Source organism: Scardinius erythrophthalmus (genome assembly GCF_964197995.2).
Source record: "Scardinius erythrophthalmus genome assembly, chromosome: 25".
Classification (NCBI taxonomy): domain Eukaryota; kingdom Metazoa; phylum Chordata; class Actinopteri; order Cypriniformes; family Leuciscidae; genus Scardinius; species Scardinius erythrophthalmus.
This window is the reverse complement of record NC_138245.1, coordinates 1,080,829-1,094,660: the sequence shown is the minus strand read 5'-3', so window position 1 is coordinate 1,094,660 and position 13,832 is coordinate 1,080,829. Positions and strand designations below refer to the sequence as shown.

The window sequence follows — 13,832 nt, the reverse complement described above, 5'->3', positions numbered from 1 at the left end:
GATCTCAGTAAATAAAGCAAATATAGATAAAGCTTTAATGAAAGTAAATAATGAAAACAATGAACCTGTGTTTCAGATCTCAATGCCAACATTCCCTGTGGTGGTGAAGATCGGACATGCCCATTCTGGGATGGGGAAGGTACCAGTCTTATTTTATTTACAATATTATAGTTTATATTAATATTTTGAATTAATTTATTATCTTATTTCACAGACATACACACTTCACCTTTACCTTAGCGATGGACTGTGAGACCGTGTCTAAGACGGCTTCCGTTAATGTCTCTATTGTAATACCGTTTCATCTTTCAGCTCATAGTAGTATTAAGATTCAGCATGTGTCAAAAATGATTGATGGCCTTATAATTAATGATGATTTATGGGTTGACCTTTTGACCTTGCCCTGCCCTTGACCTGACCTTGCCCTAGCGGTGACCTTGTGTGTAATTGAATAATAGGATAATTGGATAATATGTCTATGACCTCGTGAGTATAAGGGATCCATTGTTTAATATTTGAACTTTGATATAATGGAAGTTATGAGGGTTATAGATATCAGGATGTGTGGCACATGCAAGCATCAGCATCGAGCTCCCTCCCTCCCAGAATGCACTGGGGTTGCTGGGCACTGTGGAAGTGATAAAAAAGAGGTTTGCTAATAATGATGTATATTTCACACTAGCTAAAGTTGAAAAAACATTCTGTTCTTTTAAAAGAAAAAAGATGAAATGATAATAAAATAAAATATACAATATAAAATAAATATCTTCCTAAAAATCTACTGAACCAATTATTTTAGATTTAGATAAACAAAAGTGTATTCAGTGATCAGGATGAGACATTGCTAATGTTTTGTTAGTGCTAAAATTATTTCAAAGTATAATCTGATAAGATTAAAGGGTTAGTTCACCCAAAAATTAAAATTCTGTCAGTAATTACTCACCCTAATGTTGTTCCAACCCCGTAAGACCTTCGTTCATCTTCGGAACACAAATTAAGATATTTTTGATGAAATCTGAGAGTTGTCTCACTCCTCCATAGGCTTATGGACACTATAACTTGCTGGCCCAGAAAAGTTATTAAAGAGATCGTTAATATAGTCCAAGTAACTCCAGTGGCTCAATCTTAAGTATATCAAGCGACGAGAATACTTTTTGTGCGCAAAAACAAACAAAAATAACGACTTTATTCCACTATTCATTTCCTTCTCTCTGGGCCTCTAGTTGGTTCACGTAGTGTTTTTGCGCTGCGCGTCTGTGTTATACGTTATAATTTTACAGATATTATTTATACTCTAACAACAACATTACACACTAATTTCATTTTAAATAAAGTATTGCATTATTTACAAACCAATTTAGGTGTTTTCAGTGGTTCATAAGATCACTTAGAAAGTGTAAGTAAATGATTAATAAACTATTTAAATGTACATTCATACATAGTAATATTTCTGTTCTGTCACTGTGTTGTGTTTGTTTATTTATTTTTTTATTTTTTTAAAGATAACTGAGCCTTTAAATCTCCTTTATAAATGTTTTACAAGGCATAACTAGTCCTCACTTTAGATGAGCTCACACAAATAGTGAACTGACCACAACTAAATGCTTTATAACTACCTGAATTAACCCTGAATTACAGTAGAAATACATGTTAATAAAGCATCAAGACTTATTACTGAATAATAAGATGTATTTAAATAGTTTCTTAATCATTTACTTACACTTTCTAAGTGATCTTATGAACCACTGACAACTCCTAAATAACCGGTTTAATGCAATATTCTATTTAGAAATGATAAATTGATCATTAATAAAGTATAAAAATACAATTATTAAACACATTATAGATATGCTTGTAAATCAAGAATAAAACATGTAGCTGTATTTATAAACTGCTTATTAATGTCTATTAATGCTTTAAATATGATGAATTAACTGTTTACTAACGCTTAACTAATTATTAATAGCGTGCAGTTATTATAAAGTGTTACCAGTATAGTTAAGTAAGTAAGATATATATATATATAAAATAAAAGATGTTTTAAATTAAATTAAATGAGTTATTAGAAGTCTTAATAAAAACAAATATTCTACATCGATGGTCTCTGGAAAAACATGACTTGAACTTAAAGAATATTTTTTATTTATCAGGGGTATGCAAAATAATTCGAAATTTGAAGTGTAACAAGTCACAAATGTTCAATAGTTCTTAAAGTTGTATCTGTGAGAAAATGACCACATAGGCCTATCTTCAGAGAGAGAGAGAGAGAGAGAGAGAGAGAGCGAGAGAGAGAGAGAGAGAGAGAGAGAGAGAGAGAGAGAGAGAGAGAGAGAGAGAGAGAGCAACAATGAAAACATGTAGAAACTGTGAAGCCTCAGGCTGTCCCCATTGATAGGCTGCTTATGTCTTCAGAGAAATAAGTTCCTTGACAATCATTAATGACAGCTTCAGGATACAGGGTGACAGACCAGATGAGCCTCATGTCACAGCGTATGTAATGTTAGTCTGCTAACACCTTTCCAGAGCCAAAGTTTTGGTCTTTTAGAAGTTTACTGTAATGATTTTGTTTAACGGTGACATAAAGTATAATTGTTATTTAACAATGTCTGTTCAAAAACTTTAGATTGTTGAACATTTTTAAGAAAAACTGTACTTGGTCATCTTAAATCTCATTTATATGAAAATATTCAATCAGCCTTTTTGGCCATGAGGGGTTTCAATTTTCATGGTGGGGGCTTTCCATAGCCATAATGATTTTTGTACTGTAACTGCATTTGCTATCCAATACACCTAAACACGACCATCACAGAAAACATTTGCAGGTTACAACTGTAACCCTAGCCAAATACCACCAAAAGGGACATGGTAGACACTAAGGCCGCAACATACACCTTCAGTGTGGAAGGGGATAACCCTGTGGAAAAACAAACCCGCAGTAACTCCAGCACTGTACCAGTCGGGCAGTAAACTGGGCCCCACTGTCCGAGATCCGCAATATGAAGTGAAAACCCATCACTTAATACATACAGTTTCCTCGTGGAGGGAGCTCTGGAGTGAAGTATGGTCTCCACAACCTCAGTTGAGAGACCAAAGTCAATGAGTTGGGCCCCCTCAGAGGCCAAACCCACAAGTTTCAAATCTCTTCCACTTGAGTCCGAAGGTACCTCCTGACTGGAATCTCCAAGGGAGAGCCGTCGAGGAGAGACACCAGGTCTGAGAACCAGTCAGCTCAGCCAGTACGGTTCTACTAGTAGTAGAATTATTCCATCCCGGCGGACCTTCTCCAGAACTCCTGGGAGCAGAGTAATCGGGGAAAGACGTACAGACGTAGCCTCGGCCATGTCAATACCACAACGTCCAGCCCCAAGGGAGCTGCGTGTGTGAGGGAGAACCAAAGTGGACCGTGCGTCGTATCCTGAGACGCGAAGAAATCCACTTGTGCCTGGCCATAAACCCCCCAAATGTGCTCCACCACCTCGGAGTGGAGCCTCCAATCCCCGGGCCTCAGCCCCTGCCTCAATAGGGTGTCTGCTCCTACATTCTGATGCCCCGGAAATAAACTGCTTTCAGGGAGAGCAGCTTCCCTAGGGACCACAAGAGAATCTGGTGCGCCAGTTTGCATAGTGGACGAGAATGCAGACCCCCTGCCAATTTACGTAAGAGACCACCAAGCACATGATGGTCCCTCAGGTCTGGGAGGAAATGTCTCAACGCATTGAAGACTACCATCATCTCCAGGCAGTTTATGTGCCAAGAAAGATTATGACTCCTCCACCGGCCCTGGGCTGAGCGGCCTTCCATTACTGTTCCCCAGCCGGTGAGGGAAGCATCTGTCAAGATAGCAACTCGATGGCAAAGAGCTCCCAACACCGGACCCTGGGATAGGAACCAGTATTTCCTCCATATAACAAAGGTGCGGAGACACCACCGCGTGATCTTGATTGTACGAAGTGGGTTTCCCCTCGGGGAGAACCCTCTGGTTCTGAGCCACCACTACAAGGGTCTCATTTACAGTAGGCCAAAGGGTATCTCAATGGACCTGCTGCCATGAGGCCCAACAGTTTCTTGAACAGTTTCACAGTGCGTGACTGGCCTAGCTTCAACTCTTTTGTGGCTGTGAGGATAGCAGCTACACGAACGGGCGATAGTGTGGCTCGCATCGTGACTGAATCCCATACCACACCAAGGAAAGTGGTTATCTGTAGTGGAGAAAGCACACTCTTCTTGGCATTGAGTCCCAACCCCAATTTCGTATGTGAGCGAGGACGACATCTCGATGCCGGGCCGCTAACTGTCCGCCGGAATCAGCCAGTCATCGATGTAGTTCAGAATGCGTATGCACTGCAGCCTGAGCGAGGCCAGAGCTGCATCTACGCACTTCGTGAACGTGCAGGGTGATAGAGCTAGACCGAATGGAAGCACCCGATAATGGTGCTTTACCCCAAAAGGAAACCTCAAGAACTTCCTGTGTTGAGGGAGGATGGAGACATGGAAGTAAGCGTCTTTTAAATCTATCGTGACAAACCAGTCCTCAGATCTGATTTGGGTCACGATCTGTTTGAGTGTGAGCATCCAGAACTTGAGTTTCATGACTGCACAATTCAACAGACAAAGATCTAAAATGGGACGCAACCCCCCCATCCCTTTTTCGGAACAATAAAGTAGCGTCTGTAAAACCCTGATACTCTGTCGGGTGAGTAGCTCCCTTCGCTAATAGAGACTCTACTTCTTGCTCCATTACCAGAGCCTGCTCGGGATGTACTAACGTGAGTAGCACACCGTTGTAATGAGGTGGAGGAGAATGAAACTGGATTCTGTAGCCTCTCTCTATTATCTGCAGGACCCATGGAGATGTATTCGGCAGATTCTTCACTCTGTCAGAAATCTACAAAGGGTACCAGTCTCTCGAGACTGGCCTCTGGTGTTATAAACTACAGTGTGAACGAGGCTTCAGACGCTCACAGAGACGAGAGGAGTTACAGGCCAGATGAGCCTCGGGGACACGATGTCAGCATGTAAAGTTAGTCTGCGTTTCCGGAGTTTTATTCATACTAAATTCATTTAAAAGCATAATCTTAAAAGTTTAAATTAGATCTTTTCAAATTAAAAGACTTGTTTAAATCAAATCTTTAAAGTTTTATTAAAATCGTATCATCTGTTTATCTTCTTAGAAGACTTCTGTATGATATAAATGATTTTGCTTAAATTTAACCTAAAGTATTATTTTTTTCTAAACAGCGTCTGAGAAATTTTAAAGCAAAAACTGTGTTTAGGCGTCTTAGATCTTTATACAAACATATTTCAAACAGTATTTTTGTCCATGCAACATGAAACGTTGTCAAAGTTTGTCACAATGTTTGTTGTTGTGGTTGTTCTGTTTTAAGAAATCCGAGGGCTCTACATTGCTCTTATTTAGATGAAGTTTATCATTTAGAAAATCAGCACACATTTTCAGAGACGCGATGTGCCTCTGTGGTCCAGCATAAGTAAAGGTTGTCTTGAGTGAATATTCTAATACACGTATAAGATCATTTTTTACTTGTATCTCCCGAACTATCCTTAATCAGTGTGGAAACACACAGGGTGAAACGCTTTACTGAGGATATATTATCAGTTATCTACTCAAAATATATGTTGAATTTTAAAATGTTAGCATTTGTTGATGCGACAGGCTGTGTGTCTGTTGAACAGGGGAGAGCTGATGATACTATAGCAGGAGGCATGACCTCTGACCTCCTTGATTTCGAAGGCTTTTTTTGTTAAAGATCCTACAAGTTAGTTCTTAACTTTAGTTGTGTAAATCACAAAACGGCATTTTTCAACCGAGTGATTCTACACATGAGAGGTCTTCAGAAGCGCGTCTTCTGGTGTCAGTGGAATATTTAATTTCCCTTAAAAACCAAAAGATGAAGCTAAATGACACTAGGTTCCAGCGTTCCCCACCGAAATCAAATACTCTATTCTATACGCTTTGTATTACACTTTTTCAAAGGATAATCTTGCTTTAAAGTTTGTACACAAATTTAAAAGCATTTCTTCATATTGTGTTCTGTGTTCTGACACAATGCCATTAATTGGTACTTTTAATTTTATAAAATGTATTTTTATTTCCTAGCAAGTATAAAGTAAAAAAAAATATGATATATGATATGTCTGATGCAATGTTTTTAAGAAATAGGTGTTGCAAAACTCCAGACAGTTCCTCACACAATGACAGCATTAAAGATGGTCAACGGCTCATGTCAACATGTTGAACCATTGATTGTCATTACAAAAAGTACTTTTCAATGAGCCGTTGACCATCTTTAATGCTGTCATTGTGTGAGGAACTGTTTGGAGTTTTGCAACACCTATTTCTTAAAAACATTGCATCAGACATCTCATATATCACATTTTTTTTACTTTATACTTGCTAGGAAATAAAAATACATTTTTTAAAAGTAAAAGTACCAATTAATGGCATTGTGTCAGAACACAGCCAATATGAAGAAATGCTTTTAAATGTGTGTTCAACCTTTACTTATGCTGGACCACAGAGGCACATCGCGTCTCTGAAAATGTGTGCTGATTTTCTAAATGATAAACTTCATCTAAATAAGAGCAATGTAGAGCCCTCGGATTTCTTAAAAACAGAACAACCACAACAGCAAACATTGTGACAAACTTTGACAACATGTTTCATGGACAAAAATACTGTTTGAAATATGTTTGTATAAATAAGATCTAAGACGCCTAAACACAAATTTATTTTTTAAACATTTTCTGAACAGACGCTGTTTAGAAAAAATAATACTTTAGGTTAAATTTAAGCAAAATCATTTATATCATACAGAAGTCTTCTAAGAAGATAAATAAACGATACGATTTTAATAAAACTTTAAAGATTTGATTTAAACAAGTCTTTTAATTTGAAAAGATCTAATTTAAACTTTTAAGATTATGCTTTTAAATGAATTTAGTATGAATAAAACTCTGGAAACGCAGACTAACTTTACATGCTGACATCGTGTCCCCGAGGCTCATCTGGCCTGTAACTCCTCTCGTCTCTGTGAGCGTCTGAAGCCTCGTTCACACTGTAGTTTATCCCTGAAGGATCTGAGGCTTTTTTGTTTATGACAACTGAAACTATTTGCTTTTTGGATTGTTTTTTATCATTGCATAAACAACCACTTCACCTCTCTGGAAATGTAAGGTGTTTATATATATATATATATTCATTTAGCTAAAACTATGTTACATTTTTTTTTTAAATACATTTCAGTAACATATTTGTTATTATTCATTGATTATATATTTTATTTATTATAATTTAATTTAAAAATAGAGATTAGTTCATTTTATAGAACCGTGTGTGTGTGTGTGTGTGTGTGTGTGTGTGTGTGTGTGTGTGTGTGTGTGTGTGTGTGTGTGTGTGTGTGTGTGTGTGTGTGTGTGTGTGTGTGTGTGTGTGTGTGCAAAACAGCTTAGAAATGATATTGAAGGGTTGGGGTCAGAATCCCTTGCCTCTTCAATTTAAATTTACATATATCCTTTTGAATGATTACTTTATTATTCTTATTAACAATTCAATAAACAAGTATATGCATGTTATCATAATCATTTCTATATTCATTGAATGAATCATATATATACTGTATATACCCATATGATTTCTGTGAGTGTTTAACCAGTTTCTTTTAGGTGCATTCCAATGTATCCCTTGCTTTGTGTCTGCAGGCAAAGCCCTTTTGATAATAATTCTCCTGAGATACAGAGAGTGGCGGGAAGGACTCATGTGTTGCGTATACCTTCATACATCTGCATCTATATATATATATATATCTTTCTTGGTTGACTTGTATACTGTAAGTTCAAGGGTCAATTTCTAATACATAAACTTACCTGATTTTTAATTAAGTTTACATCCTCATGTGCATTTTTCTAAGGAGTAAAGGGGGATATTATCGTTCCTGCTTTCTGAGGAGTGAAATGTTTTATCAGTTTGTTATGGTGGACTGCTCTTCTGATAATGGGCTCAGGCCTTCTTCAGCCTTGAAAAGAACTGTTGTTCGTTGGTGCTGTGTGTGTGTGTGTGTTTGATATTCTCTACAGGTTCTTAACACTGTGATATACGACATATAGACACGAAGACGCCTTCCTCGGACCCTGGAAGGTCACCCTGGACTTAAATCTTGGAATTGGGCAACAACTGTTTTGATTAATGATGATATACCCGCTTATCTATTAAAAATGTATTCATATTTAGACTTTATGTTCTCTTAGCCAATCAGAAGTCAACGATGACGTCATGTATGTCCTTGGTAAAGGTATAATTGGTGTGAGATTTTGTGTAAGGTAGAGTTAGCTTGCGACCTCCTCGTGAGACTTTGACGCTGGCTCTACCAATTTAACTGCAAACTAAATTTTTACTTATTTGATTGAACTTCACGACTCCTGGTCTTCTTTCATCATATCTGGTCCTGGGTCTTACAACTGTACCCCCCCTTACAATATTACATGATTTATTTATTTATTTTTGAAAATGTAAAAATTTAGTTCCCTTTCGAGGGAACTCGCGATGCGTCGATGACGCTTTGGGAAGGAGAATACCAAAACGCCATATGAACCAGAGCCTGTCTGTGTGAATACTGCACAACTAAGACAAGAGCACAAGAGAACCTGGGGAAGTTATAAAAGCTTACGAATGTGAGCGGAGAGGACCAGCCTGCCGCATACCACATCCTACAGGGATATCTTCATATAATAAGGCTTCTAAGCCGCCATACTCCTGTCCTGGTCTAAAAGCACCACGAGGAAACGACCAAAGGTCCCCCCCAGGGAAATACCACCAAAAGGGACATGGTAGGCACTAAGGCTGCCACGTACACCTTCAGTGTGGAAGGGGATAACCCTGCGGAAAAACAAACCCGCAGTAACTCCAGCACTGTACCAGTCGGGCAGTAAACTGGGCCCCACTGTCCGAGATCCGCAATATGAAGTGAAAACCCATCACTTAATACATACAGTTTCTTCGTGGAGGGAGCTCTGGAGTGAAGTATGGTCTCCTCAACCTCTTGTTGAGAGACCAAAGTCAATGAGTTGGGCCTCCTCAGAGGCTTTTTTTTTTATTTATTTATTTTTATTTCCTAGCAAGTATAAAGTAAAAAAATATGAAAATGTGATATATGATATGACTGATGCAATGTTTTTAAGAAAAAGGTGTTGCAAAACTCCAAACAGTTCCTCACACAATGACAGCATTAAAGATGGTCAACGGCTCATTGAAAAGTACTTTTTGTAATGACAATCAATGCTTCAACATGACATGAGCCGTTGACCATCTTTAATGCTGTCATTGTGTGAGGGAAATGTTCAACAATCTAAAGTTTTTGAACAGACATTGTTAAATAACAATTATACTTTAGGTCAGGTTAAACAAAATCATTACAGTAAACTTCTAAAAGATAAATAGAAGATACGAATGTATTCAAACTTTAAAGATTTAATTTAAACAATCTTTCATTTTAAAAGATCATATTTAAACTTTTACGATTATGCTTTGAAATAAATTTAGTACGAACAAAACTTTGGCTCTGGAAAGGTGTTAGCAGACTAACATTACATACGCTGTGACATGAGGCTCATCTGGTCTGTCACCCTGTATCCTGAAGCTGTCATTAATGATTGTCAAGGAACTTATTTCTCTGAAGACATAAGCAGCCTATCAATGGGGACAGCCTGAGGCTTCACAGTTTCTACATGTTTTCATTGTTGCTCTCTCTCTCTCTCTCTCTCTCTCTCTCTCTCTCTCTCTCTCTCTCTCTCTCTCTCTGAAGATAGGCCTATGTGGTCATTTTCTCACAGATACAACTTAAGGAATTATTGAACATGTGTTCATATTTTTCCACAGACCATCGATGTAGAATATTTGTTTTTATTAAGGCTTCTAATAATTCATTGAATTTAATTTAAAAAATCTTTTATTTTATATATATCTTACTTACTTAAATATACTTTAAGTTCAAGTCAAGTTTTTCCACATACCATCGATGTAGAATATTTGTTTTTATTAATTCATTGAATTAAATTTAAGCAATCTTTTATTTTTAAAAGTTATAATTTAATCTTTTAAGATTATACTTTGAAATAATTTTAGCTCTAACAAAACATTAGCAATGTCTCATCCTGATCACTGAATACACTTTTGTTTATCTAAATCTAAAATAATTGGTTCAGTAGATTTTTAGGAAGATATTTATTTTATATTATGTATTTTATTTTATTATCATTTCATCTTTTTTCTTTTAAAAGAACAGAATGTTTTTTCAACTTTAGCTAGTGTGAAATATACATCATTATTAGCAAACCTCTTTTTTATCACTTCCACAGTGCCCAGCAACCCCAGTGCATTCTGGGAGGGAGGGAGCTCGATGCTGATGCTTGCATGTGCCACACATCCTGATATCTATAACCCTCATAACTTCCATTATATCAAAGTTCAAATATTAAACAATGGATCCCTTATACTCACGAGGTCATAGCCATATTATCCAATTATCCTATTATTCAATTATCCTATTATTCAATTACAAACAAGGTCACCGCTAGGGGCAAGGTCAGGGCAAGGTCATCGCAAGGGCAAGATGAGGGGCAAGGTCAAAAGGTCAACCCATCAATCATCATTAATTATAGGGCCATCAATCATTTTTGACACATGCTGAATCTTAATACTACTGCTCATTGCCACTGTCGCCTTTTTCCACCATTGGCTTTTGGCTTGCTTAGCTGGGGACATTAAATTTAACATTTAATTTAATATTCAACAATATCATTGATCTCCTGCATTGACACCATTATATGAGAACTGAACTGAGCTGGACGATGACATCACTGTTTTCTCCAGAGTGGCTGTATATATAAATGAACTAAATTTAATAACTATTTTACAACAAAAATGAACCATCACTAAACTTACTTAAGCTGGACTTTGACGCTGTTTTCTTCTGGAAACAAACTCTGTTGCATTATTTTCCTGTTATCTCTGTAAAGCTGCTTTGAAACAATCTGTATTGTAAAAAGCGCTTTATAAATAAATGTGACTGGGCTTGAATTGACATTAATAACATTTTAACCCTGGCAGGTGAAAATTGACAATCACAGTGACTTCCAGGACATCGCGAGTGTCGTGGCCATCACTCAAACATACACAACCACTGAGCCTTTCATCCACGCGAAATATGACATCAGGGTCCAGAAGATCGGCTCGGATTACAAAGCCTACATGTAAGTCCACGATCACATTCTTCTGTTCAGTTGAACTGATGCTCAAGGCCAGTTTGACCTGTTAGACCATCATTAGCCCTATTCAGACAGATATTGTTTCTCATGTGGACGTCTGTAAAAAATAAATTCAAAATTGGATCATATATATCGCTGTCACAATAACAGCCCATTTCAAATATTTACGTGCTTTTTTTTCTTCCTCCTTTTTGTTCACTGAGGTGGAGCGGTGATGAAATATTATTCTTGTAAATACTTTCCAGCATTTCAGTAATAAAAGTTTACATCTGTAAGTGCTAAAACTCATGCATTTGGATGGAGATTTATTGACGGTGGAGGAGCGAGTTTTGTGATCTTATGAACCCGCGAACTCGCTGCTCACATGATCAGTCACATGGAATAGGAACATAATGTTCTATTTATTGTTGAATTAAATCTCATTTTTAAAAATAGGAAGCTAGATGTGCATATGCTATATTCAAAATGGTTTTCTGTCTTGCATTTTATCTCAAAAGGATGTAATTATTAAAAATATGTAAATTAGCAGAACCAAGTTAATGCAGCCTCTTATATACATGAGGTAAAAATAAAGCTGGTTGGTTTGTATTTTTAATGTTGTGTTTGTCAAAAAACAGTAGGTGATTCGGCCGGGGATTTTCACCCGGTTGGTGGGAGAAAAACACTGACATTCTGGATTCGGATGGCAATAAAATCACAGACTAACTCCTGTAAATGTTGAAAATACCTTAAGACCCCATGAGAAAAAATTACAATTCGAATAGGCAAGCTTGTCGAGACCAAAAAAGAAAGAAAAAAAATAATAATTTTCCATCAGGGTGTGCTTATCATTGTCACAGTGGTGTTTGGTTTAGTTTGTTTTCATTTGGACTTGTCAAGTCAAGTCAAGTCGCCTTCATTTATATAGCGCTTTTAAACAATACGGATTGTTTCAAAACAGATATACTGTGATAATAGGAAATGATAGAGAAAAACAATAACTAGGATAAAGTTATTGTCCAGCTAAAGTTAGTTATGATTGATTGATTCACTTCCGTTGTGAAGATCATTAGTTATTAACTTAGGGGCCGCTAACACAACAGGAAAATCCTTAACACGCTTCGGCCGCTCATCCGCACAAAACAGTGCCTGGTGTCTCGAGAGCGCACTCACTTGAATAGGTTCCAAGGTACAAACGATTATCCGCTATCTCTGCGCAAACTTCAAAAACGCAAACCGGCGAAAACATGCACACATGCGCATTACTTGTTCAGTCCAAAGGTATGCGCGTTTGAATATATATGTGCACAGGCGTGTAGTTCTTCTTTACAAATCAACCCTCAATAAACTACTTGTCTGGCCTTAAAAATGTATAATTTGCGTAGCCAAGAGAACTGGAATTATCCCGACAACATTTTTTCTGTACTGAGGTAAAGGGAAGGAGGCCTTCACAGGGGAGAGACTAGTGACACTTCAGGACTGTGCTGTCGTTGCGTCCAGGCGCAGGTCCTTCATCAGATCTGGATACGGCCTGGATCCGGCGGACTGCGGTAAACCTCGGATAAACAGAGAGACTAATATTAGCGTAGACGCCACCCTTCTTATGATGTAACGAGTACATCAGGATTTATGGGAAGTGTTCCCGGTTCCGGCTGACCTAATCTATGCAGCCTAACATTGGATTATAAAAGTCTATAATGTGTTATGTGAATGCTAGGTCAAAGAGATGTGTCTTTAATCTAGCTTTGAACTGACAGAGTGTGTCTGCTTCCCGGACAATGGTAGGAAGGCTGTTCCAAAGTTTTGGTGCTAAATAGGAAAAGGATCTACCGCCAGCAGTCGATTTTGATATTCTAGGTATTATCAACTGGCCAGAGTTTTGAGATCGCAATAGACGTGAAGGGCTATAATGCGATAAGAGCTCGCTCAAGTACTGCGGAGCTAAACCATTCAGTGCTTTGTAAGTAATCAGCAATATTTTAAAATTGATGCGATGTTTAATAGGGAGCCAGTGCAGTGTTGACAGAACTGGGCTAATATGGTCATACTTCCTGGTTCGGGTAAGAACTCGAGCTGCTGCGTTTTGAACTAGCTGTAGTTTGTTTATTAAGCGTGCAGGGCAACCACCCAGTAGAGCATTACAATAATCTAGCCTTGAGGTCATGAACGCATGGACTAATTGTTCCGCATTTGTCAATGAGAGCATATGGCGTAATTTAGATATATTTTTAAGATGGAAGAATGCAGTTTTACAGATACTAGACACGTGACTTTCAAATGAAAGATTGGTATCAAAGAGCACACCCAGGTTCCTAACCGACGACGAAGACTTAACAGAGCAGCCATCAAGTGTTAGACAGTATTCTAGGTTATTACGTGAGGAAGTTTTTTGTCCAATAATTAGAAACTCTGTTTTTTTCAGAATTTAATAGTGGGAAATTACTAGTCATCCAGTTTATTATATCAGCTATGCATTCCGTTAATTTTGTGAGTTGTTAAGTTTAGTCTGGGTGTGAAGAAATATACAGCTGAGTATCATCGGCATAACAGTGAAAGCTAATGCCATGTTTCCTAAT

The 13,832-nt window shown here is 37.6% G+C and overlaps 1 protein-coding gene across 1 annotated transcript in view; it reads left to right on the top strand.

The window, feature by feature from the left end:
* Window positions 1-13,832, top strand: part of syn2b (synapsin IIb) — a gene marked incomplete at both ends in the record, with an annotated part of 150,121 nt that overhangs the window by 106,399 nt on the left and 29,890 nt on the right. Inside the window, 2 exons of the mRNA XM_081357887.1 lie at window positions 77-139; window positions 11,120-11,262. Coding sequence (XP_081214013.1) covers window positions 77-139; window positions 11,120-11,262 — 206 coding nt within the window. The remainder of the gene's footprint in view (window positions 1-76; window positions 140-11,119; window positions 11,263-13,832) is intronic.